Source organism: Rhinoraja longicauda, chromosome 38, assembly GCF_053455715.1.
Source record: "Rhinoraja longicauda isolate Sanriku21f chromosome 38, sRhiLon1.1, whole genome shotgun sequence".
Classification (NCBI taxonomy): Eukaryota; Metazoa; Chordata; class Chondrichthyes; order Rajiformes; family Arhynchobatidae; genus Rhinoraja; species Rhinoraja longicauda.
In genome coordinates, this window is record NC_135990.1 from 741,083 (window position 1) to 767,500 (window position 26,418).

The window sequence follows — 26,418 nt, forward strand, 5'->3', positions numbered from 1 at the left end:
ATGTTAAGAAAAGTTCAAGAATCTCCCCTCTCTGAATATTTTATGTTCCTTAGTTCATCTTCTTAATTAGATGTGTTTTGCCTTATAATGTTCCATTCGGTGTGTACACAAGTCAAGTTAGCAAGAGGTAAATATTACATCAGACATGTTAAGAGACGATATTTATATGAACAGAGCCATTTTTCAAGTTTATATGGTCCACACCCAACCTAGACTAAATACAGTGTCCCTGTGTTGTTTTTGTCAGTCGCATGGATCACACATTGATCAATGTGGTCTTGTCTGCATTGAAGACTGGTGTTTGCAGTGCACATGCCTACAGTGAAGGAGTTAACTCAGTATCATGAAAAGTGGACAGCAGAGTTAAACAAATGACCAGCATAAGTCAAGCCCTGAGTGCTCAGGGACAAAGTTTCCAATCATGACAACTGGTAAAAGATAGCTTTCATGAGATTTTAGCTCCACAAAGTGCCAAGGGACCACACTGGGGTGTAGCCATGAAAAGGTATGTGGAAATATTGCAAAGCAACCAAGCAAGATGATCAAATGAACAAGTAAACCAGTCATGGACAAAGAAACATTGAAATATCCTCAAATAAACACAATAACTGCTGAAAATAAGTCCCATTTAAGCTATCGACTGGGAAAATAGGAAGGGACTTCCTGTACATCGCAGCTGTGACGTTCAGGTACAGAGTCTGGGTCTTTGATCAGATATCTCAAATTTTGGTAAAGAACATAATGGACATGTACTACTGTGAATCTAGCCCAAATCACTAATGGGCAGAGATTATTAGAATGTAGGAAGTATTTCCGGGATTACTATCACTAACTTCATCTTTCAAAGGTTAACTCTGGAAAGATCTTTTTTTTCTACTCTAAACCATCTTTACTGGGTCAGATATGTTATGTATTAGAGAGGAAATGAATGGAAAGTTGGAACTTCCTCTGCAAGCAATGTCTGCAGCAGCCAGTCAAACCCCACTTTGCTCATTGGTACCTAGGCTGGGGAACATAAACCACAGTTACCATATATGGAATAAACTGTTTAACCACATTAGTAATTATTTATATTTAATGTTCAACTAGAGTTAAAACAGAGAGCATATTTACAGGCATCCTGATTTATGCTTTGGGAACACAGATGATGCTTACAAATTGTCCTGTATGAAGTTTTACTGGAAGATTATCCACCTGGTGAACCAGGGTTTCCAAATATAATTTAGGCAATGAGATAAATGAGGATAAAGAAACAGTTGATAAAGAAATAATCATAAGGAGTCAACGTCTTAAGAAATTTGACCTAAATTCTATTGTTTTACAGTAAAACTCCGATAATCTGACACGTTTGGGATTTATGCAACAGTTTGCAAATTTCCCCGGTGTGGGACAAATAAAGGAATATATTATTATTATTATTATTATTATTATTTAAGTGCTGCCAGACCACCAGATTTTTCAGACTAGTGAAAATTATTTTTTTAATTAATACACATAAACATTTTACAATTTACTTTTATTTAGATGTTACATGTAATTATGATAAATTTTCCAGAGTGAACCCTGTATATTTAGAGGGAGCATGGGAAACGAGGCTCCAGTATGTTGAATGGGAGTGAGGGAACCAGGGCCACACAGAGTGGAAGTTTGGGGCCCTGGAGAGTGGAAGGGAACGTGGAAGCCAGTGGGTGGCAGACATTACCCAAAGAGCCAGAATTCAAACTATCCAGATTTCCAAATGGTCAGATAGCGGATTATCCACATTTTTTTGTATGTGCATTGAACAAATGCTACTGAAACTGAGATACTCAGCGCAAAATACCTGGCTTAATGGAGGCCCATGTGTAGTCACTTGAACATCAGTACACTTGAACATTAATGGGATTTTGCCTATCCCTAGCCATTTCTTTCATTTTAGGTCAGTCTCTGCTTTTCCGACCAACACTAACAACTCATATTTGGAGCTCTCTCTGTTGAACTTCCCATTCAGTGTATTGGGGGCTCCCTGTAGCTCCAGTCCCCTCCACTGCAGAACTGTTACTTCAGGGGATACACACTCTGGTGGAACAGAGCATTCACGTTGCTACCAATTCTGTTGTTACCAATTTCCATCAAAAGTAATTTAGGACTTTTTTTATTTTTCAGGTGAAATTTCAACTTGGATCTGAAGAAGTGGTTTTGATTTCTCGGACAGGTCTGAAGCTTCACAATCTTGCCTGGCATGATGTTTATCTTGTTCATGAGAACAAGGCTCTAACCTTGAGTATCGATGGACTCTTCACCACTGCTGTGGAAGTGCCTGACTATTTTAATAAGCTGCAAGTTAATTATGGCTTGTATTTGGGTGGACCAGGAGAGGCAAAGATCCCTGATGTATCAAGGACATCCACCATGTTCAGAGGTTGTATTTCCAGGGCAGAGTTTAATGATCGTAACATCTTATCCTCATTCATCGCCCACCCTGAGGACAACGTAGACCATGGATGTAGCAATGTAATCACAGCGGGGCACAATTATCCTGCTAACTTTCTAGGTCCAAGATCCTTTATTTCCTTTCCAAGCTGGTCTACAAAAGAAGAAAGAAGGTTTGAGTGCTCTGTGAAGACACAGGTTTTGCAGGCTCCTCTACTTTACCATGCAGGATGGCAAACACATTTTATTGCCGTAGAAATTGCAGATGGTCATCTTCGTGTCTTAATTGATGATGGAAATGGAATTATTGTACTGGACAATACTAATTTTGTCAGTGATGGAAAATGGCACAATGTTCACCTAGTTTTCAATATAAATTATGTGCAACTTACAGTAGATGATAAATTATCTCAGAAGCAACTAATTAATAATAAGAAGGCATATCTGGGTCTCCAAGGGTATCTCTTCATTGGTGGAATAGACAACAAAACATCTTCTGAATTAATTAAACATGGTCCCACCTATGTGTTGGCAGAAAGAACAATATCTGGCTCATTCATTGGTTGTATTCAGAACATACAAGTAAACTCAGATCAGATAAACTTGTCCAATGCATTAGTCACTCGAGCTATTGGCACTGAATGCAATGATGAAGAGAGCAAGGGGATGGAAGAAGTTGAAAACAGGCTAGAAGGTGAGGTTTCACCTGTACCCATTCGAAGTTTTAGGGGGATTCTAAAGAGCAATCCACCATGTTTGATCACCAAAAACATGTCGCAAATATTCAATAATTTTACAAGACTATTAGATCTGACAACATTGGCTGTAAAAGAAGCTGGAAGTTCCACCTTGAAGATGAAACACATCAACCCCACTATTAATCTGCACAGAATTGGAATAAGGCATTCCCAGGTAGTTTTCAAGATAACTCAGGATGGTAGACACGGACACTTGGAACTAAATATCCCAGGTGCAAAAGGTAGAAAAGCATTTACTTTGTTGGATGTGATCAGTCACCATATTAAATATCATCATGATGGATCTGAAGAGTTACTTGATCAGATAATCTTTGAAGTATCCATTCATAGCAAGCAAGAGATCCCTCATTGCTTAAAGCAGGGTCAACAGTATATTTTAAATGTAAACATCATCCCAGTCAATGATGCGCCAGAACTAACCTTCCCGAATGGGAATCTCATGATGATTCTTCAAAATACCTGGAAACCCCTTAGTCCAGATATCATTCTGCCCATAGATACCGACAATGTTTGTGCTGAATTAAAGATCATTGTAGTTAATAGCGAAGATCAAGGCTATGTTGAAGATGTAAGAAATCCCAATCAGAGAATTAGAGAATTTTCATGTCAGAATCTTAAAGCAGGAAATATACGCTATGTCCACAATGGGGCTAAATTGTCCCAATTGTTGCTTCAGGTCAATGACGGAGAAAGAATAAGTGATGTAACTCCCTTGAGAATTGTGGCCCTGAAACCTGAAGTGAAAATGGGCAAGAACACTGGTCTAATTCTCCCACAAGGAGGTATGAGTCTAATCACCATCAGCAATCTGTCCGTGGAGTCAAAAGCATTCAAGCAGAAGGTGGATGTCTTGTATAACATTACTGGGCCATTACGTTATGGTGAGGTCCAGAAACCGGATATTACTGGGGAGTGGAAAGCAGTAATGGCATTCCATCAGCATGATATAGAACAGGGTCACCTTCGATACGTCAGCACAGATCCAGAGTTTCATACGGAAGACATTACTGAGAAACTTACGTTTTCAGTGACAATTGGAAAGCAAGTTCTTGAAAATAATGGATTTTTAATAAAAATAAAGAGCGCCAAAATAACACTGCTCAGAATATCTCCGAATGAGTTAAATAATGTAAGACGAGGGAAGATTACACACAATGAACTTGAGGCTGCAATAGAAGGGCATTCAATCCCTGCTAACCTGTTCAGGTATGTGATTCTAAAGTCACCTGATAAAGGAAAGTTAATGGTGGTGGATGAGGAACTAAGAGCAGGGTCCACCTTCACTCAGGAGGATTTAAAGCAAGAAGGACTCACTTATGTGGCCACTGTCAGAAACACTGAAGAAACCCAAGATAGTTTCCAGTTTCAGGTTTTTGTTGGAGACCAGCACTCTCCCATATATACTTATCCAATATTAATTGGCATTGATCCTGATGTGCCCATTTTGATGAGTAGGCCATTGGTTGTGGTGGAAGGTGGTACACAAACCATAACTAAGGATCAACTTTTCACCGTGGGTCAGAGCACCACTGCTTTTGTATATAACGTTACACAGGGTCCTCAGCATGGCAAACTGATCACACATCCTGGCACCAAGGAACCTGTCACAATCTTTACCAATGATGACATTCTCCAAGAGCGGTTGATGTATGAGCACGATGACACTGAAACACTGAAAGACAAGATTAGTTTTGTTGTTGTGGAACAGTTTGAACATGCTGGACCTGAGCCAAATGTGATTCTTGGTACATTGAATATCTATATAACACCAATAAATGATCAGCCACCTGTTCGAGTGATGAATAAGACTTTTAACGTGACCCTGAATGGACAACACTTACTAACCACAGCAGAACTTTGTTTTCATGATGCAGATTCAGATTTTGATGATTCCCAATTGATTTACACTAAGTGGGGGATCTCCAATGGTAATATTGTCTCCGCAGATGACACTGCCCATGAACTCTCCCGCTTCAGTCAGGACGACATGGAAATGAAGCGTGTATTATTTAAACATCATGGTGCGCACCAAGGAAAGTTCCAGCTACAAGTCTCTGATGGTGTTCATCAAACTGCAGCTGTACTGGAAGTTCATGCATTGGAACCTTATTTGGAAACAGTCAATAACTCCATATTTTTGATTCAGCAAGGACAAGAGTCAAATATCCATGGCTATTTTCTTAATGTGGAGACTAATATGGACATTTGGAGTGAAGACGAAATAAGATATCAAGTAACAGATCCCCCTAAACATGGAAAGATTCTCGTGAATAGTGAACCAAATTTGACTTTCTCACAAAAACATATAAACACTGACCAAGTAGTTTATCACCACGACAACAGCAGACATTCAAGGGATTTCTTTAATTTTACAGTTGAAGTGAAAGAGATTAAAGTAGAGGGAACTTTTCCCATTTTGATCTTTATGGAAAGTCACCAGCACCCGCCAATCGTGGTCCACAATAAGAAAATCTTTGTAGACCAAGGAGGAGCGAAGAAAATTCTGAATGAACAACTTCTTGTAAGTCCAACCTAGCTGTGTGTTACTTCAGTGCCTTCAGTTTTCTCCTAACTAGACCAATTTACATTAAGGTCCGATGGGGTTAGAGTGGAACCCTCGAACATGTTATTTTGATTCTTTTCAATCAGATACTGACATTTATGTTAAAATTAACAAATTGCAATTACCATAAGAAAGGAGATGAGGAGCAATTTATTTAGTCAGAGGGTGGTGAATCTGGAATTCATTGCCACTGAAGGCTATGGACACCTTCAGTGGATATTTTTAAGATGGAGATTGATAGATTCTTGATTAGTGCAGGTGTTAGGGGTTATGGGGAGAAGGCAGGAGAATGGGATTGAGAGGGAAAGAGAAATTAGCCATGATTAAATGGTGGAGTAGACTTGATGGGCCGAATGGCCTAATTCTGCTCCTTCAACTAATGAACATGAAATAAATAGCTCCATGAACATTTGTGAAAATGTCGCTATTCTAGATCTCAAGGCCTGGGCTGAGCCACTTAGTTTATTGCTAGTAAGTGCTGCTATTGTAGACAGGGATCACATTTCTAATAAATTGCTAGTTATTAAAAAATGCAATGTTCCAATAGTTATACGCTTGTGCATCTAGATGTGAGTAGATAGCCACATCCTGCAGGCTGCTCTAATCAACTCTGAAAGAAACAGAGCTAATTAGCGGCAGAGAAAGTCAGCATTATTTGCTTGGATTTTTTTCTAATTGAATAGTTACCACCACATGGATCTAATTAGCTACATCTGCTTCGGATCAATGGTTGGTTGGAGAGTAGTTTATTACCAAAACTCCTAACCTATAGTTATTTTCAAAGTCTTTAAGAAATATTTTAAATTGCATCCTGTTTAAATGATAGAGGAAGGCCTGAGGGTGCCAATAAATTAAACAGTACCAGTCAGCAGGCAATCCTGAGGCTGACAGTCTCCTGCAGTTTGGAAGAGATCTGTACTTTCTTGTGCTTACATCACTGTATTAAATGCATCCAAAGATTTGTTTTAGTTTCGGAAACAAAGTATTCGACTTGGCCATTTAATTTTACCTCTCCATTTGGTTGATTATCGTCAACTAATTTGATTACTGGAGCCAATATTCTCATGTAAAGTTGACTAATGAATGAGCTGGTGAAGTGCCAGTTTAGGTCAGTTGAAAGACCTGAGCCCGACAGCATACTGAAGGATGCCATGATGCTGACAATATGTGTATCACCGAGGTAGCGTTGTACTGAGCTTTACTTAAATCATCAGATGGTAGAGATTCCAATGCACTATTTGCACTATTTGAAGAACAGCTGGAGAGTTATCCCAGTCTCAAAGGCTTCCTGTCTTGCAATATTTTATTGTGGACAAGTGGATACAACAGTGACCACACTACAAAAATAATTTATAGGTTGATAAAGTGGTTTGTTGTTATAAATCATTACATTAATTTCAATTATATTATATAAACCATTTCAGAGTTCTAATGTTGTATGAATATTATAAAATACTGCCCATGTCATAGAGTCATGCACCACTGGAATGTCATTGAGTTATACTGCACAGAAATACCCTTGGCCCAACTTGTCAAGTGTTTTGCTGTCATATGTCACGCAAGGGAACAATGAAATTCTTAAGATAGACACAAAATGCTGGAGTAACTCAGCGGGACAGACATCATCTCTGGAGAGAAAGAATGGGTGACGTTTCAATAATAATCAACTATCAATAAAAGTGCAAAGACAAAAACGATGCCTCCCCTAGTCTATGTGGTTCGGAGCTTAATTGGAAGTTGTAGTGTTTAATACCCTGCTGGTTGTTGGGAAGAGGCTGCTCATGAACCCGAACTTTACAATTTTCAGGCTCCTATGCCTTCTTCTCAATGACACAAATGAAATGAGAGTGGGGCCAGGGTGGTGTGGGTCTCTGATGATGCTGGCTGCTTTTTTGAGACAGTGCCTCCTGTAGATCCCTTCGATGGTGGGGAGGTCAGTACCCATAATGGACTGGGCAGTGTTCACCTCTTTTTGTAATGTTCTTCAATCCTGAGCGTTAGAGTTGCCGAACCAGGCCGTGATGCAATAGAGAGAATTGTAAAGTTCTCTCTACTGTACGTTCAAGAGAGCATTTGTTGACATACTAAATCTACACAATCTTCTCAGGAAGTAGAGGTGTTGATTGACTTTCTTTATGATTGCATCAATGTGCTGGGTCCAGGACAGATCTTCAGGGATATGCATGCCTTGGACTTTCTGCACCACTGTCCCAGGTGTTGTAACTGAGCTAATTCGATTTATCTGGTTTGACACACATTTCTCTAAACCTTTCCCATCCCTGTACCTGTCTAAATGTATTTAAAAAGTCTCCATTGTAGCTGCCCCTACAGTTTCCCCTGGCAACCTGTTTCCTTTATGCATGGTCATATAGTTGAAGAAGTTGCCCCTGAGGTTTATTTTAAATATTTCTATTCTCACCTTAAATATATGCCGTCTAGTTCTGAACTGTTCTCCTTGGGGACAAGACTGTGACCATTTACCTTATCTATGCCTCTCAGGATTATGTGTACCTCTATGTCACCCCTTAGCCTCTTGCATTCCAGGGGAAAAAGGCTAACCCTATAAGTCTCTTCTTATATCTCAAGCCCTCGAGTCCTGGTAACATCCTGGTGAATCTTGTCTGCACCTTTTCCAGCTAAAATACATCTTTTCTAAATCAAGGTGACCAGACTGCACAGCATTCCAAATCCTCCCTTGGTAACAGAAAAGCAGACAACCCTCCACTACCAAACTTCCAGTACCTTACTCACCGCTGATGTCAGGCTCATCTGCCTGGAGTTCCCTGGCTTGTCCTTGCACCACTTCTTAAATAGCAGTCCAAGATTAGCCACTCTGCACTCTTCTGATACCTCCCCTGTGGCTAACGATGGTGAAAATATCTCTGCCAGGGCCCTAACAATTTCTTCCTTAGTTTCCAACAAGGTCTGAAGATGCACTTGGTCAGCCCTGGGGATTTATCCACCATAATGTTCTTTAGACTGCTGGCACTTCCCCTTCAGTAATTTGTTTGAGTGGGGAATTGCCACAGGGGACTCCTGCCTGCCTCTCCTGGCATCATTTGGGTGATGTGAGGATTCCTACACATTCCTTTCCTGATAGAAACCAATCAACATATAGAAGAATTAAAATTTTCAGTTCCTATTCCTTATTTTCTACTCCGCTTCACATTTAACATTCCCACTGAGCAGTTCTTGTGTTCTTGTCAATCAAATAAGTAATTACCTAACTCTCTCATTCATATTCCTGGCACTTTGTCTGAATTTTATCAACATTAATTAATTATACTTCAGTCTGTTGATCCAGGTTAATTAATTAACAAGTTAAATTGAATCCTCTCTTTGTCCTTGCGTCTCCAATTAAACCAATAAATAATGAATTGTTTGCTATCATCCTTTGCCAATTACACACTGCGACACAAATCCTCACTCTGGCAACTTCTCATGTAGATACTGAGACACTTTAGCTCCCTCACTCCGCTAACATTTTCCTTTCTCTGTCACCTGAGTGTATTGAGGACACTGCCAGGGCATAGGTTTTGTGTTGGAAGGTATAGGAAGGAACTGCAGATATGGGCTAAGACCCCACCTTGTGTCCTTCTTGCTTTGATGGTACTGACATCCATGTCTCCGGTACCTGTTCCCAGCTGACTTAGGCATTGTAGAAGATTTTTAGGAGATTAGATCCTCCTCCCCCCCACAACAAATTCAGGTGAATCAATGTCCTTGACCCAGAATTTTATCCCACAGAATTTCTATTCCGCAAATTTTTCTATATACTGTGGATGGCTTGATTGTGGTCTTATCTTTGACTGGATAGCATGCAACAAAAATATAAGCTTTCACTGTACTTTGGTACACGTGACAATAATAAACTAAATTAAACTGAGTATATACTCAGGCCTGGATTGATGCTTCTGCGTCCTTTATAGCCTTTACATTTTTATTATCTTAAACTCCCTTTCAGATTTAAAAAAAGGCTCAACTAACTTAGAGTTTTTTGACTAACTTAGAGTTAAATTATCTGTATTGATCAGAGGAATTGTAGACTTCACAGTACGAAAATCAATGATCACCTCCTCGTGAATCTTTGCTTGTCCAATGAATTTGTGCAACGTTTGATCGCTTAAACATTGTGTCCAGCATAGTGTCCTTGATGCATTCAGGAGAGTCGGGATGTTAGTAAATACAGAGAGAGAAGCTCAAGTGTCTCAGATGTCTGTGTGGGAAGCTGACAGAGTGAGCACATTCATGTCCTATCCTATCTTGATTTCATCATTGTGTGAAACGGAATGTTTTATTGTATTTAGTGTCAGTTGTGTCTCAGTGAGTAGTCGACCCCTCTGATGCACAGAAAGTTATGTCTCCACAAGTGTAGAGCTTGTGATCCATGCAATGTTGAGCCTTGACCAGCACCTCTGGAATCCAAAGATAATCTAGTCGCTATTACATTGCTGGTTGGAAGAGCCTGCTGTGCACAAATCGGCCACTGTGTATCAGAAATGCCGACACTCGAAATATATTCTGAGAGATCTAAAAAGTGCTATACTAATAAAAGTTAGGAATTGAATTTCTAAGTCAGTGAACAGTCAGTCAAACTCCAGAGCTGAAGTCAGAAAACCCTGTGCTTTAATCCTTAGACCTCTTGTTCCTCCTAGGACGTACCAGTAGTCCTGCTACCATGCATTTACACAACACAATAAAAGACGCAGTGCTGGAGTAACTCCAAGAGCTAGGCAGCATCTCTGGAGAACATGGATAGGTGACGTTTCAGATCGGAGCCATCCTTCAGACTGATTATGGGGTGGGGGATGGGGGGAAGAAAGCTGAAAGAGAGAAGAGGTAGGACAAAGCCTGACAGGTAATAGACGGATATAGGTGAGGTGGGGGGGGGGGGGGGGGGGGTGATAGGCAGATGGTTGGACAAAGGCCACAGATAAAAAGCCAAAAGGTGTGAAACAAAAGGGTTGAAGAGTTGTGACTTGTGAAGCTACAGGAAGGAAAGTGGGTGGTGGGGGAGCGAGAGGAGAAATAGGTGTGAGTCCAGATGGGGCACAAGGGAGAGAGGGAAAGAAAGAGGAAGAAGGAGGAGGGGGGGAGCTTGTAGTTACCTAAAATGCCAGCATGCAGGGTTCAATCCTGACTATAGGTGCTGTCTGTATGAAGTTTGTACATTTTCTCCGGGTGCTCCTGGTAGATAGAGGGTGATGGCTTGTGACAAGGTGGTGACAGGTGAAAAGGTGGTAGTAGGTGAGTGGGTGGTGATAGTTGCGAGGATGGTGGCAGGTGAGGGGGTGGTGGGTGAGGGGTGGTGATAAGTGAGTGGGTGGTGATAGGTGAGTGGGTGATGGTAGGTGAGAGGTGGTGGTAAGTAAGAGATGGTGACATGGTGACATGGGGTGACGATAAGTAGGTGAGTAGGTGACATGGGGTGACGGTGGTAGTCAGTGCATAGTGGTGCTGGGCTTGTGGCCACAGTAACTCGTGGGCAGAGTGGCACTGCCTGACACCGCCATCTGGTGGTGATGAGACAAGATCCGACTCTCACTTTGCAACTGTTATAGTCTGGTTGCAGAGAAGGTTAATAAGTTTAGAAAATGCGCTTGTTTATTTCTGAAATTCTTTTTTGGAAACATGATTCCGTCTCAGAGGCACCACTTACTTGATTCCAGTCTTGGCCAACCCCCAACACTGTGAAAATATGGCCATTATTTTTTTTGAAGAGTAGTACATGGCCTTACCCTGAATATTCATTCCACATTAATGAAGTGAAACAGTTGTGCAGCTTTCTGCTTTGCTCATTGCAAAATCTGGAATTACTTTCATGGTTTTATTACCTCTTATTTAACCATGATGCAGGCAATCATCCCGAGTAAAATAATCAACTCCCGAAGACAAGACTAAAATTGGTGGAGTTGCAGACAGTGATAAGGGCTAACAAAATATACAGTGGGATAGAGAACAACCACAGAAATGGCCAGGTATATATGGCAGATGGAGTTTAATCTGAGCAAGTGTGAGGTGTTGTACTTTGGGAGGTCAAATGTAAGGCAAAAGTATAAAGTTAATGGAAAGACCCTTAACAGCATTGATGTACAGTGGGATCTTGGAGTCCAACCGCACAGCTTTTCTGATAGTGGCAACACAAGCTGATAGGGTGGTAAAGAAGGTGTATAGTAAACATGGTTTAGTTTGTCATGGCATTGAGTATCAGAGTCAGGAAGTCATGAGAACAGCTTTTTTAGGACTTTGGTTGGGCTGCATTTGGAGTATTGTGTGCAGTTCTGGACACCCCATTACAGGAAGGACGTGGAGGGTTTGGAGAGGGGGAGAAGAGGTTTACCAGAATGCTAACAAAGGAACTGCAGATGCTGGCTTACAAATAAAGACACAAAATGCTGGAGGAACTGAAGTAGCCTGGAGTGAACGGAAGTAGTCTGAAGGGTCCCTGACCTGAAATGTCACCTGTCCATGTTCTCCAGAGGTGCTCCTGATCTGCTTATTCCAGCATTCAGTGCTTTGTTTAGTGGAATGTTGACAGGATTAGTAGGGATTAGCTATAAGGAGAGGTTGGTAAAATGTGGATTGTTTTCTCCAGAACTGGTGGCTGAGTGGAGAGCTGATAAAAGCAAATTATGACAAGCACAGATAGAGCAGACAGTCAGAACCTTTTTCCCGGTGTGGAAATGTCAAAGACTAGATGGCATAGGTTCAAGGTGAGTGGGACAAAGTTTAAAGGAGATGTGCAGGACATATGGATATGCAGGGAACGGAGGGATATTAATCACTTGCAGGCAGAGGAGACTAGTTTAATTTAGCATCATGTTCAGCAAGTATATTGTGGGCTGAAGGGCTTGTCCCATGATGCACTTATAAGTTCTATGTTTTATAAGATTTCTCTGTTGTTTAAAGTTCATGGCCCTTGAGTTTAAATCCTACTCGATCTGTATGGAAAGGGAAATGCGATTCTTAGACAAAGATTATCACTTGTAAAAATAGTTTATTATTTAACTTTAATATTTTGTTGGATGCTGTGGGGCCTTATTGTTGGCTGTAGATTTTACAGCTTATTGTTGGCTGTAGATTTTACAGCTTATTGATCCCAGCACATCGGTGTGAAGCACACTGCTGCCCACCCTCTTGCACCTCACCCACTGTCTGAGAGACCCCGTCAGGATGAGGCCCCCAGTAGTGAGTGTGAGAAGCAAGAGGGGAGGTGAGATTGATGGTACAGTTGTTTGAGCGACAGTCAGGCATGGGTAGGTCAAGTTAATCAGCATTAATCATTAATCAGCATAGTTCATTAACTAAAACATTTCATTAATCAAAACATAGAAACAGAGAAAAATAGGTGCAGGAGTGGGCCATTCAGCCCTTCAAGCCAGCACCGCCATTCAATATGATCATGGCTGATCATCTAAAATTAGTACCCCGTTTCTGCTTTTTCCCCACATCCTTTGGTTCCTTTAGCCCGAAGAGCTAAAACCGTTCACTAACCAGCACGCCTCACTGCTACAGTTAACCAACAGAGTTCACTCACTGTCTGAAGTTTCCACTTCCTACCTCTATCACTGCCAGCAGGGCTGCTGGACAGCTGTGCAGAGCCAAGCAGATAAACCGAGCCGAATCTTTTATCCAAGGATCCTTGTGGATTTGAGGTTGAGAATAACAGGAATGCTGGCACAAGTCCTCCAGAATTTACTGAACACAGGGAAGTGCCTGGGGACATTGGGAAGACAGATGTTACTCCTGTGGTTAAATAATGGCAAAGATTACCTGCAAACTCTGGCAAGTTTGACATTTGTTGTGCAAAACGTATAGAAACTCATTTTAATAAAATCTTTTGAGAATCCGGAGAATAAATAAAATTATAAACTAGAGATTATGGTGATTGAACAAAAAAACTGCAGTTGCGAACAATCTGAATTTAAAGCAGGAAAGAATGCTACTCTGGTCTGTTGTTTACCTGCATGTTCTGCTTTCAGTTTGGCTTCATTGTGATCTTGTCAATGACATTGTTCTTGGTATCGGTTTATTATTGTCACATGTACCAAGATAGTGAAAACTTAGCTTTGCATGCTTTCCAAGCAAATCACATCAGAGGGGAAGAAATACAACCTTACTGTGTGGATGTGATGAAGCAGAGCACCATGGAGTAATGAATGTGAAGTGTTTATAAGTCAGGATGAGCTTTAAACTATTTTTTCTGGAAATAAACAACATGGGAACGATTGGTGTTGCTCAGCATCTCTACAGCTCGCTGGACCTGAATGTCAGGCAAGAGTTGCATCACTAAGTGGCAAGGGTGGTGGCTGATGCAAAGATGACCAGAATAAGAAACGCCAACATTTGACATATCTGGGAACAGGTGACAGGGGAAATCCGCTGCCGAGAAATAGGTCATGCCCTCAGGTGTGGAGAGAGAAATCCAGGGTGATTGGAATGGAAAGAGACGCTAGGAAACGGAGAGAGAATTAGCTTCTGATTGGCAGCTTTGCTCAGTATACCGAGTCAAGAAAGTGAGATGTTGAGATGTGTTAAAAGGTCAATATTATAGCGAAGGTGATCTTTCACCTTGTATTGCACTGTGTGACTACGCTGTGCACAGCTCCAGCAGGCACGGTTCATAAAGTAAGGGTTGTGCAGTTGCTGACAAGATAACAGATAATAAGTAGAAGAGAACAGAGGGGTGGAGCAATTGAATGATGAGAAGCAATTCTGCAAACTCAGCATGATCTCGCTGGAGAAGGAAAGGTTGAGAGTTAACATGGCACCCAACCCAGGCGATTATTTGCGTGCTGACCACTAGAAGCAGATCTACAATCACATATTGCAACCACTCCACACTCTTAAATCTCTATTCCTTTCTGTACACTGTAAATGGCTCAATTGTAATCATGTACTATCGTTTCGCTGACTAGATAGCATGCAACAAAAGCTTTTTACTGTACCTCAGTACACGCGACAATAAACTGACCTGACAGAGTAAAATTCCAGAGGCCACACCATGCAGACTGAGGAACTGTTCACCTTGTGCACAGCCTCGAGGACGTGAAGGGGATAAAGCAAATTGATCTGTGGACACGTGGTCATTGAGTACTCAGCCTATGGGATGCATTCCCGGGGAATAGTGGAAGCAGAGAGGCGCTGATTTCATCAACTTATAGGTATCTTTAGGAAGGTCATATTTTGGAATGCTGTACTTGAGATGTTTGAGAGAGGTTTAAACAGCTGAGAGGAATGGTTGACTTTGGATCAATGTTTCCAAAGTTTTGTGTCATTATGATTTCCTTTGGTAAAGTGCAGACCAGTTATAGAATAATTAATAGAGATCGATTGGTATCAGTCACTGGTGTTAAATCTTACGATGATTAGAAGTGAATTAGGTGAATACTGGTCTTGTCGTACAGCAGTTCCCTTGTTACCTCAGTAACTGTGTTTCTGAGTGTGGGGCCTTTTCTCAGCCGCTCTGAGACGGAAAGGTATGGGGGAGATAGTGCTGAAGATAAATGCTGGAGCAGGCAAAGCCAGTCCCAGGCATCTGAATTCAGCACAGGGACTGTGACACCAGAGGGAAGACAGACAAACAGTTTGGATTCAATGTCTACACTGTGTGGAGACCATGCAAACCATTATCTCCAAAGAGGCGGGGCAGGCAATACTGAGAATAGTTTCAGACAGAATGTGGTATTTGGGAGTGGGGGAGACTGAGATACTGGAAGAGGCAGCAGAGTGTTTGCTGATCAAGTACTCTATAACTTTTTTTAATGTAGGAGGTCCCATGAGTGAATTCCTGAGGAGTGACATTAGTGTTCAGATATAGAAGCAGAAATGTTTGATATTGTACAGTGCAGTGGTTCGACAGCTGCGTTAGCTGGGGTTGCAGCTTCTGTTAAAGTGGTACTCAGGAGAACCAGATGGAAGAATGTGCTCTGGGCCACAGGCCATCACATGAATTTCAAATTACTTCAAGATTGAGCTACAGATACTGATTCCTGAGCTATAGATACTGATTCCTGAGCCACATTTTCCACACAGTTAGTTCCATCCAGGGATTAAGTGCGCCCATTCGCCAAGGTTCATTCTTCCTGCCCTCCGATCTGAGTGATCCCAGGAATAAGTGGGTTAACAAATGATGAGCATTTGATGGCACTGGGCCTGTACTCGCTGGAGTTTGAAAGGATGAAAGGGGGATCTTATTGAAACTTATCGAATAGTGAAAAGCCTGTATAGAGTGAATGCGGAGAGGATGTTTCCACCAGTGGGAGAGTCTAGGACCAGAGGTCACAGCCTCAGAATTAAAGGTTCTTTTAGGAAGGAGATCAGGTGGAATTTCTTCAGTCAGAGGGTGGTGAATCTGTGGAATTCATTGCCACAGAAGGATATGGAGGCTAAGTCAACGGATATTTTTAAGGTAGAGATAGATTCTTGATTAGTACGGCTGTCAAGGGTTATGGGGAGAGGGCAGGAGAATGGGGTTAGGAGGGAAAGATAGATCAGCCATGATTGAATGGTGGAGTAGACTTGATGGGCCTCATGACCTAATTCTGCTCCTATCACATGACTTTGTGACTTTTGAATCTCAGCCAAGTGTGAAGTCACTCACTCCACACTGTGAAGGGGAGATTTGTAAATTAGCTGGAAGCCAAGCTCATCCAAAGAGATCCAAGCATAAAAATCATTCTCTTAGACGTTCTCTGCATATTGAGGATGAGTTCCCTCCACTCCAGATCTGTGGGTTCTGAGGTGACTTCTCAGGCCAGTGAGGATAGGCAGACTATTCCACAGCTCACACAGGAGATGCTGAATGGGGCTAGTGGATGGTAGGTTGAAAGACAATGTAGTTTCCCTCTCCACGGTGTATTGCCTCAGCATTCTCCTGTTTTGTGCTCACTGCCTTCCCAAATGCTTCTATCCATCTTCATCAGTTGCAGGTTTGGAATAGATCAGAACAGCACAGGATGTGTAGGAAAAAAACTGCAGATGCTGGTTTAAATCGAAGGTAGATTAAAAATGCTGGAGTCATTCAGCGGGTCAGGCAGCATCTCGGGAGAGAAGGAATGGGTGACTTTTCGGGTCGAGACCCTTCTTCAGACAGTCTGAAGAAGGGTCTCGACCTGAAATGTCACCCATTCTTTGGGAAGACAGGGACGTCGCTGGAGCTTCTGGGAGCTACTCCTGCAAGAACTGTGTCCAGGTGCAGCTCCTGAAGGGACGTGTGGTGGAGTTGGAGAGGCAGTTGGATGACCTCAGGGCCATCCGGGAATGCGAGAGTTTCCTCGACAGGACCTATTGTGAGGCTGTCACGCCAAGGGTCCAGGTCGAGCGAAGGTGGGAGACTGTTTCAGGGGGGAGTGGACGTGGACTACAGGAGACCCCAGTGGCTGTGCCTATTGCAAATAGGTATACCCTCTTGGGAACTGTCGGGGCAGAAGACGTTTCCAGTCCGAGTGGCGGACCTGTTGGCAAGGATACTCGACAGGGGAGACCGAAGTCTGGAAGAGCCGTAGTGGTCGGTGACTCCATAGTCCGAGGGACGGACAGAAGATTCTGTGGCAGCAGGAGGGACTTGAGGATGGTCTGTTGCCTCCCTGGTGCCAGGGTTCAACACATCACAGACCGGCTTCAGAAAATCCTAGTGAGGGAAGGCGATCAACCTGAAGTCGTTGTGCACGTGGGCACGAATGACGTCGGGCGGAAGAGGAAGGAGGTGGTACAGCGGGAGTTTAGAGAGTTGGGAAAAACACTGAGAAGTAGGACGTCGAAGGTGGTTATCTCTGGACTGCTACCGGTACCTCGTGCTGGTGAGGCCAGGAACAGAGAGATAGAGGGTATGAATTTATGGCTGAGGGACTGGTGCAGAGAGCAGGGATTTCGATTTCTGGACCACTGGGATCTCTTCTGGGCTAGGGGTGACTTGTACAAAAGGGACGGGTTGCATCTTAACAGCAGGGGGACAAACATTCTGGCAGGCAGGTTTGCTAGTGTGACACCTGTGGCTTTAAACTAAGTAGTGGGGGGGAGGGGTTAACAAATTGTGAATATGAAGATGAGGTAAAAGGGAATACAGGAGATATTGCAAAAGACTCTCGGAAGAATGGGAACAGAAGTTCTAGAGGGGAAAAGAAATTAAGGGCAGGGCCAATTGTGAACGATGTGAGAGGGGAGGTAAATACAGAAGTTAAAGTGTTGTACTTAAATGCGCGTAGTATAAAAAATAAAGTGGATGAGCTTGAGGCTCAGTTAGTCATGGGCAAGTATGATGTTGTAGGGATCACTGAGACATGGCTACAAGAGGACCAGGGCTGGGAACTGAATATTCAGGGGTACACAACGTATAGAAAAGACAGACAGGTGGGCAGAGGGGGTGGGGTTGCTCTGATGGTAAGGAATGATATTCATTCCCTTGCAAGGGGTGACATAGAATCAGGAGATGTTGAATCAGTATGGATAGAAATGAGAAATTGTAAGGGTAAAAAGACCCTAATGGGAGTTATCTATAGGCCCCCAAACAGTAGCCTCGACATAGGGTGCAAGTTGAATCAGGAGATAAAATTGGCGTGTCAAAAATGTAATGCTACGGTGGTTATGGGAGATTTCAACATGCAGGTAGACTGGGAAAATCAGGTTGGAAATGGACCCCAGGAAAGAGAGTTTGTAGAGTGCCTTCGAGATGGATTCTTAGAACAGCTTGTACTGGAGCCTACCAGGGAGAAGGCAATTCTGGATTTAGTGTTGTGTAATGATCCTGATCTGATAAGGGGACTAGAGGTAAAAGAGCCATTAGGAGGCAGTGATCACAACATGATAAGTTTTACTCTGCAAATGGAAAGGCAGAAGGGAAAATCGGAAGTGTCGGTATTACAGTATAGCAAAGGGGATTACAGAGGCATGAGGCAGGAGCTGGCCAAAATTGATTGGAAGGAGGCCCTAGCAGGGAAGACGGTAGAACAGCAATGGCAGGTATTCCTGGGAATAATGCAGAGGTTGCAGGATCAATTTATTCCAAAGAGGTGGAAAGACTCTAAGGGGAGTAAGAGACACCCGTGGCTGACAAGGGAAGTCAGGGACAGCATAAAAATTAAGGAGAGGAAGTATAACATAGCAAAGAAGAGTGGGAAGACAGAGGATTGGGACTCTTTTAAAGAGCAACAAAAGTTAACTAAAAAGGCAATACGGGGAGAAAAGATGAGGTACGAGGGTAAACTAGCCAATAATATAAAGGAGGATAGCAAAAGTTTTTTTAGGTACGTGAAGAGGAAAAAAATAGTCAAGGCAAATGTGGGTCCCTTGAAGACAGAAGCAGGGGAATTTATTATGGGGAACAAAGAAATGGCAGACGAGTTAAACCGTTACTTTGGATCTGTCTTCACTGAGGAAGATACACACAATCTCCCAAATGTTCTAGGGGCCGGAGAACCTAGGGTGATGGAGGAACTGAAGGAAATCCACATTAGGCAGGAAATGGTTTTGGGTAGACTGATGGGACTGAAGGCTGATAAATCCCCAGGGCCTGATGGTCTGCATCCCAGAGTACTTAAGGAGGTGGCTCTAGAAATAGTGGAAGCATTGGAGATCATTTTTCAATGTTCTATAGATTCAGGATCAGTTCCTGTGGATTGGAGGATAGCAAATGTTATCCCACTTTTTAAGAAAGGAGGGAGAGAGAAAACGGGTAATTATAGACCAGTTAATCTGACATCAGTGGTGGGGAAGATGCTGGAGTCAATTATAAAAGACGAAATTGCTGAGCATTTGGATAGCAGTAACGGGATCATTCCGAGTCAGCATGGATTTACGAAGGGGAAATCATGCTTGACAAATCTACTGGAATTTTTTGAGGATGTAACTAGGAAAATTGACAAGGGAGAGTCAGTGGATGTGGTGTACCTCGACTTTCAGAAAGCCTTCGACAAGGTCCCACATAGGAGATTAGTGGGCAAAATTAGGGCACATGGTATTGGGGGTAGGGTACTGACATGGATAGAAAATTGGTTGACAGACAGAAAGCAAAGAGTGGGGATAAATGGGTCCCTTTCGGAATGGCAGGCAGTGACCAGTGGGGTACCGCAAGGTTCGGTGCTGGGACCCCAGCTATTTACGATATACATTAATGACTTAGACGAAGGGATTAAAAGTACCATTAGCAAATTTGCAGATGATACTAAGTTGGGGGGTAGTGTGAATTGTGAGGAAGATGCAATAAGGCTGCAGGGTGACTTGGACAGGTTGTGTGAGTGGGCGGATACATGGCAGATGCAGTTTAATGTAGATAAGTGTGAGGTTATTCACTTTGGAAGTAAGAATAGAAAGGCAGATTATTATCTGAATGGTGTCAAGTTAGGAGGAGGGGGAGTTCAACGAGATCTGGGTGTCCTAGTGCATCAGTCAATGAAAGGAAGCATGCAGGTACAGCAGGTAGTGAAGAAAGCCAATGGAATGTTGGCCTTCGTAACAAGAGGAGTTGAGTATAGGAGCAAAGAGGTCCTTCTACAGTTGTACCGGGCCCTGGTGAGACCGCACCTGGAGTACTGTGTGCAGTTTTGGTCTCCAAATTTGAGGAAGGATATTCTTGCTATGGAGGGCGTGCAGCGTAGGTTCACTAGGTTAATTCCCGGAATGGCGGGACTGTCGTATGTTGAAAGGCTGGAGCGATTGGGCTTGTATACACTGGAATTTAGAAGGATGAGGGGGGATCTTATTGAAACATATAAGATAATTAGGGGATTGGACAAATTAGAGGCAGATAACATGTTCCCAGTGCTGGGGGAGTCCAGAACAAGGGGCCACAGTTTAAGAATAAGGGGTAGGCCATTTAGAACGGAGATGAGGAAGAACTTTTTCAGTCAGAGGGTGGTGAAGGTGTGGAATTCTCTGCCTCAGAAGGCAGTGGAGGCCAGTTCGTTGGATGCTTTCAAGAGAGAGCTGGATAGAGCTCTTAAGGATAGCGGAGTGAGGGGGTATGGGGAGAAGGCAGGAACGGGGTACTGATTGAGAGTGATCAGCCATGATCGCATTGAATGGCGGTGCTGGCTCGAAGGGCTGAATGGCCTACTCCTGCACCTATTGTCTATTGTCTATTGTCTATTGTCTCCCGAGATGCTGCCTGACCCGCTGAGTTACTCCAGCATTTTGTGTCTACCTTAGAACAGTGCAGGGACGTGCCCTTTGGCCTATAATGTCTGTGCCAAACATGATGCAAAACCATCTCTGATCTGCCTGCACATAATCCATATGACTCCATTCCCTGCATGTCCATGTGCCAATTCAAAAGCTTCTTAAAAGCCACTCCAGTATCTGCCTCCATCACCACCCTAGTTACCATGTTCCAGGCACTCAACTTCCCCTGCACATTTCCTTTAAACTTTACACCTCTCACCTTAAAGATATACCCTCTAGTATTTGATATTTCCATCTGAGAAAAAAGGTTCTGACTGTATACCCTATCCTTGCCTCTCATCATTTTATATACTTCTATCAGGTCTCCCCTCAACCTCTGGCTTTCCAGAAGAAACAATCCAAGTCTGTCCAACCTCTCCCTGTAATTAATATCCCCTAATCCAGGCATCATTCAGGCATACCTTCACTGCACTCTTTCCAGAGCATTCATATCCATTCTGTATTGGGGCAACCAGAACTGCAACCAAGTTTGGCCTAACTAAAGTCACATAACGCTGCATCGTGACTTCCTGCCTTTTATACTCAATGTCCTTACCAATGAAGGCAACCATACCATATGCCCTCTTTAACACTCTATTTTTTTCTATTGCCACTTTCAGGGAGTTATGTACTTGGACCCCAAAATCCCTTTGTACATCAATGCTGTTAAGGGTCTTGCCGTTAATTGTATATTTCCCCCTTACATTCAACCTCACACTTGCTCGGATTAAACTCCATCTGCCATTTCTGCAACTGATCTATTTCCCGCTGTATACTTTGACAGCCTTCCTCACAGTCCACAATCATGGCGACATGTGTAACCTTACTAACCAACCCGTCTTCGTTTATCTCCAAAGCATTTATATAAACCTACAACTTTAGGCTGTGCACGCCATACGCAAGAAGAAGTATATATATATATATATATATATATATATATGTGTGTATAAATATGATACTGGGACATAGAAGCGTGACATAGACACCCAAAAATTAATTGTTGCAAAAACCAATGCAAACACATTGACAACCGTCTGACTCTATCAAAAAGAAAGAAGATAGTTCCACAACTGCAAGTCGTTTTTTGAGGCAATTTAAAATATATATGTATATATATATATATATATATATATATATACATATATATTTTAAATTGCCTGAAAAAACTATATATATATATATATATATATATATATATATATATACATATCACAAACAACAGAAGCCTGATTGTCCTCCAGTCTGATTATTGTTCCTCCACCACAACCCTCTGTTTTCTTACAGTAAACCAGTTCCAAATCCAACTGACCAAGTCTGTTAACCCCGAGCAACTTAATATTCTGGGTCAGTGTACAATTGAGGATGTTATCAAATGCTTCACTAAATCCATGTAGACAGCACGTACTGACCTACCCTCATTGATCACCTGCACTTCCTCAAAAAAATTCAATCAAGTTAGAATTTCATTGAAGTTCTTCCTCATCTCCGTTCTAAATGGCCTACCCCTTATTCTTAGGCTTAAGTTAAGTGTGGAGAGATTTAAGAACAACCATTTCACTCAGTGGGTTGTCCGTGTCTGGAATGAGCTTCCAGAGGAAGCTACAGATGGAGATACAATATATATATATGTCCAAATGTCTTTGTTGTTATTGTATCCATTTCTGTTGCTTCCTCTGGAAGGGTTTTGAGGACCATGGGATGAATGCAGGTAAATGGACTAGCCCAGTGGGCTAACTTGGTCGGCATGGACAAGATTGCTTAAGGGACCTGTTTCTGTACTGTACTATGGCTCTCTGACCAGTGCTTTTAAACCCCTGAAGACTGTTTGTTGAAAGCCAATATGAACTCTGGCGGGATACTTCTTTCAAGCTGAAACAAAAATGTATTATTTAGAAGAATTGTGGGATGGGGTGTTTTAGATGTGTAAATTTGTACAGTTGTGTGATCAGCTGAGCGAGGTTGTCTGTTGCTAAGTGAATTATTAAGCGATCATTGGTGTTTAACTTTAACGAGTCTGTGTATTGTGATTCCTTGGACAGGTCTCTCATGACGGCAGTCTTCCATCGGATTTGATCTACTCTGTGAGAGTGCCTCCTGTCTACGGGCAATTGGCAATGGGCTCTGACAGCGGGTCAAGTGCATGGCAGAAGCCCCTCAGGTCATTTTCCCAGGAGGACATAAATGCGGGCAATGTTCAGTACATCAACCTTCGATTCAACCCTCAGGGCGATGCTTTCACACTGGACCTGTCCAATGGATTTAAGTCAGTGGATGGACTCACAGTTGTGGTAGATATCATTCCTGATATAATTTCTTTGGAAACCCAGAACATCTCAGTGAGAGAAGGAGACGCTCGGGCCCTCAGTGAAGACCTGCTCAACATTTCCAACTACCCCAATTCCCTGAATTTCAAATGTTACATTACGACGGGCCCGGAGCACGGCAGGATCGCAAACCAACGATTTCCTGAAGACAGTCTTTCATTCTTCACCATGAAGGAGGTAAGGTTGGCTGTCATGTTCCAATGGATGAGGATGTCCTCAAGACCATTTCCTCAAATGTGGTCCTGGTGGACTTCACCAGTGCCTTCTCTGTTTTGGGAACGCTTAACGTCAATGCAGATATTTATTTTCTATTTGTGTTGATGATCCGAGTAATGTTCCAACAACACCCTCAGTTTCCAGTTGCCTGACACTTTAATTCCCAATCTTGCTCCCACTCTGACTTCCTGCCCAACAAAGCCCAAAATAAACATGAGGGACATCACCTCATCTTCCATCTGAGCACACACTGCAGACCTCTGATTCACGATCAAATCCTCCAACTCCAGGTAACTTCCTCTTTCTTTCTGTCTTTCAGAACTGGCCATTCCTGCCTGTTATCATTTTGGGTCAGATTTAGGGTTGCCAATTTTCTTGCTCCCAAATACGGGATAAAGGGTAACGTCACCCTTTATCCCGTATTTGGGAGCGAGGAAATTGGCAACCCTAAATCTGCGCCTCACGTGACCTCACCCAGCCAGCGCCCATGTGCTCTCGCTCCACCAATGGCAGCCGCCCCGGCTGCCGCCATTGGTGGAGCGGGGGCACGTGGCCGCTGGCTGAGTGAGGTCACGTGGGGCGCGGGGCGGTGACGTCACCCTTTGACCCGTATTTGGGAGTGAGGAAGTTGGCAGCCCTACTAGTATGGGACAAGGGCGGTCCCGTACGGGACAAACTAATTTAGCCCAAAATATGGGATGTCCCGGCTAATACGGAACTGTTGGCAACCCTAGTCAGATTGTCCCTCTGTTAGTATAGTCTAGCCTGCTGGGCATTCTCCACAGCCCTCTATTAGCAACACCTAACACAGGCAAAGAGGCAGGACCTTGTTCTAACCACTGCGTTAACTCAACCAAAACACAAAGTTCCTCTTCAGTCTGATGCTGCCTGACCCATTGAGGTCTGACAGTACTCTGTGTTTTGCTAAGGGTTCCAGCATTGGTACTTCCTTCTGTCTCCAGCCACATTAACCTCTCTGGTCTCACCCCATCAAACATATTCCCTTTGTTCTACCCAGCCCTCCTCCACCATCTCTGCTACTGAAAATGAACATGGTTCTGATGAAGGATCTCAAACCTGAAACATTACTATTTCTTTGTCCGTAGGTGATGCTTAACCTAGATACCTGAATGATTCGACCACTATTAGTTTTATTTCAGATTTTCAGCATCTGCAGTTAGTTTGATTGTTATCAACCCCTGTTGGGAATGGTATGTTTTTGATGCCTGTTGGTAGCCTGCGGTGGAATGATTGGTGATGTAGGTTGTGTCAGTGATACGTATCAATGCAGAGTGATGGAGGCACCCGGTTTGTGATGCGTGTGCTGTTTAACATTTGCTAACTGTTTTCAAGATCCCCCTCTTGAATGTTTGTTTCCTGCCTATTTTCAGGTCACAGAAGGTGCAGTGTTTTATTTTCATGACGACAGTGAAACATTGACAGACAACTTCACTGTCGTTGTAAATGCCTCCGAGATTGGCAGACAGAGTGAAGCAATGGCGGTGTATGTAACAGTGATCCCTGTGAACGACCAGCGTCCAGTTGTCACCATTAATACCGAACTGAAGGTAAGTGCATTATTAACTTATGATCTCCACTCCCACAGCGACATGACAGGCTGGTTGTCCAAACAAATCATCAAACACTCTGCTGGAAATCTGACACATCCTCAAGTTTAGCAGGAAGAGACGGATGTTAGTGGGCACTGTGACAATTAGTGGAAGGGCAATGTTATTTAAAAGATATTAAACTTTATTTTCCTCAGCCCGTTCATTCATCCCTGTCACTTGCTCGCTCACACACTGCCTGGGCCACCAATGCTGTGCTCTGTCCACTTCAGGAAAGATGTTAGCTTTTCAGAGAGGGCGCAGAGATTTACCACATTGGTTCCAGCGTGAGGAGTTTATTTTTGTGATGAGACTGGAGAAGTTGAGGGTTTGTTCTTGGTCTCGAGTAGGGGCCAGGGTATCCGATAGAGGGGTTTAGAATCTCAAAGAATATACATAGTGGAGATAGAAACTGTTGGTAGAGCAGGCAGGAGACTGGGGATGGGGAATGAAGGTGATGATCACCGACAGTGGTAGGAAGGAAATCCTCTCTTGGGGTGTGGAATGGCTGGGGCAGCAGAGGAGGCAGACCAGTGGCTGCGTTCAGAGGGCAGCTGCATCGCTATCGAAGTGGGAAGGACCTGCAGGTCTGTGGGCAGAGGCTGGGGAGAAGGGGCTGGCAGACTGCACTAGTTGGGCTAGGAAAGGCCAGACAGGCCGACCAGTCCCTCATCCAGCAGTGTGTGCGAAGGAACCGCAGATGCTGGATTAAACCGAAGATAGACACTAAATGCTGGAGTAACTCAGCGGAACAGGCAGCATCTCTGGCGAGAAGGAATGGGTGACATTTCGGGTCAAGACTCTTCCTCAGTCTGAAGAAGGGTCTCGACCCGAAACGCCACCTATTCCTCATCCAGCAGTGTTGGGTGTGATGGCACAGCTGAGAAATTATCTATCGATTCCTCTGCAAGTTGTCGATTCTTGATGCTGGGACTACTCTGTTATTCTGTAAACTTCCACCTGACTGGTGAAGAAGGGTCTTGACCCGAAACATCACCCATTCCTTCTCTCAAGAGATGTTGCCTGTCCCGTTGAGTTACTCCAGCACTTTGTGTCTATGACTGATACAAAAGCTGTCCATTCATTTTGATAATTCTATTTGAACAAACATGAATATTTGTACAAATTCATTGCCCAGTTCAAAACCATGAGCTTGTAAGATTTATTGTAAACTTTGGGTTTATTAAACTAGCAAAAGCAATTTACAGGAAATAACAAGCAAAGTTGGAGTTGCAGTGTGCCAGTGCTTGAGACGGCCACCAGGGGGCAGTATTGACAGCGATAACTGTGAGCTGGAAGAGGCTGCATAGTGGAAAATAATTCATGATAGACAATAGACAATAGACAATAGACAATAGGTGCAGGAGTAGGCCATTCAGCCC

General features: G+C 43.1%; 1 protein-coding gene across 1 annotated transcript in view; it reads left to right on the forward strand.

Annotated features, from left to right (window-relative positions):
• Positions 1-26,418, forward strand: part of LOC144610852 (chondroitin sulfate proteoglycan 4-like) — a 91,470-nt gene that overhangs the window by 48,073 nt on the left and 16,979 nt on the right. Inside the window, exons 5-7 of the mRNA XM_078429823.1 lie at positions 2,146-5,691; positions 22,929-23,390; positions 24,821-24,997. Coding sequence (XP_078285949.1) covers positions 2,146-5,691; positions 22,929-23,390; positions 24,821-24,997 — 4,185 coding nt within the window. The remainder of the gene's footprint in view (positions 1-2,145; positions 5,692-22,928; positions 23,391-24,820; positions 24,998-26,418) is intronic.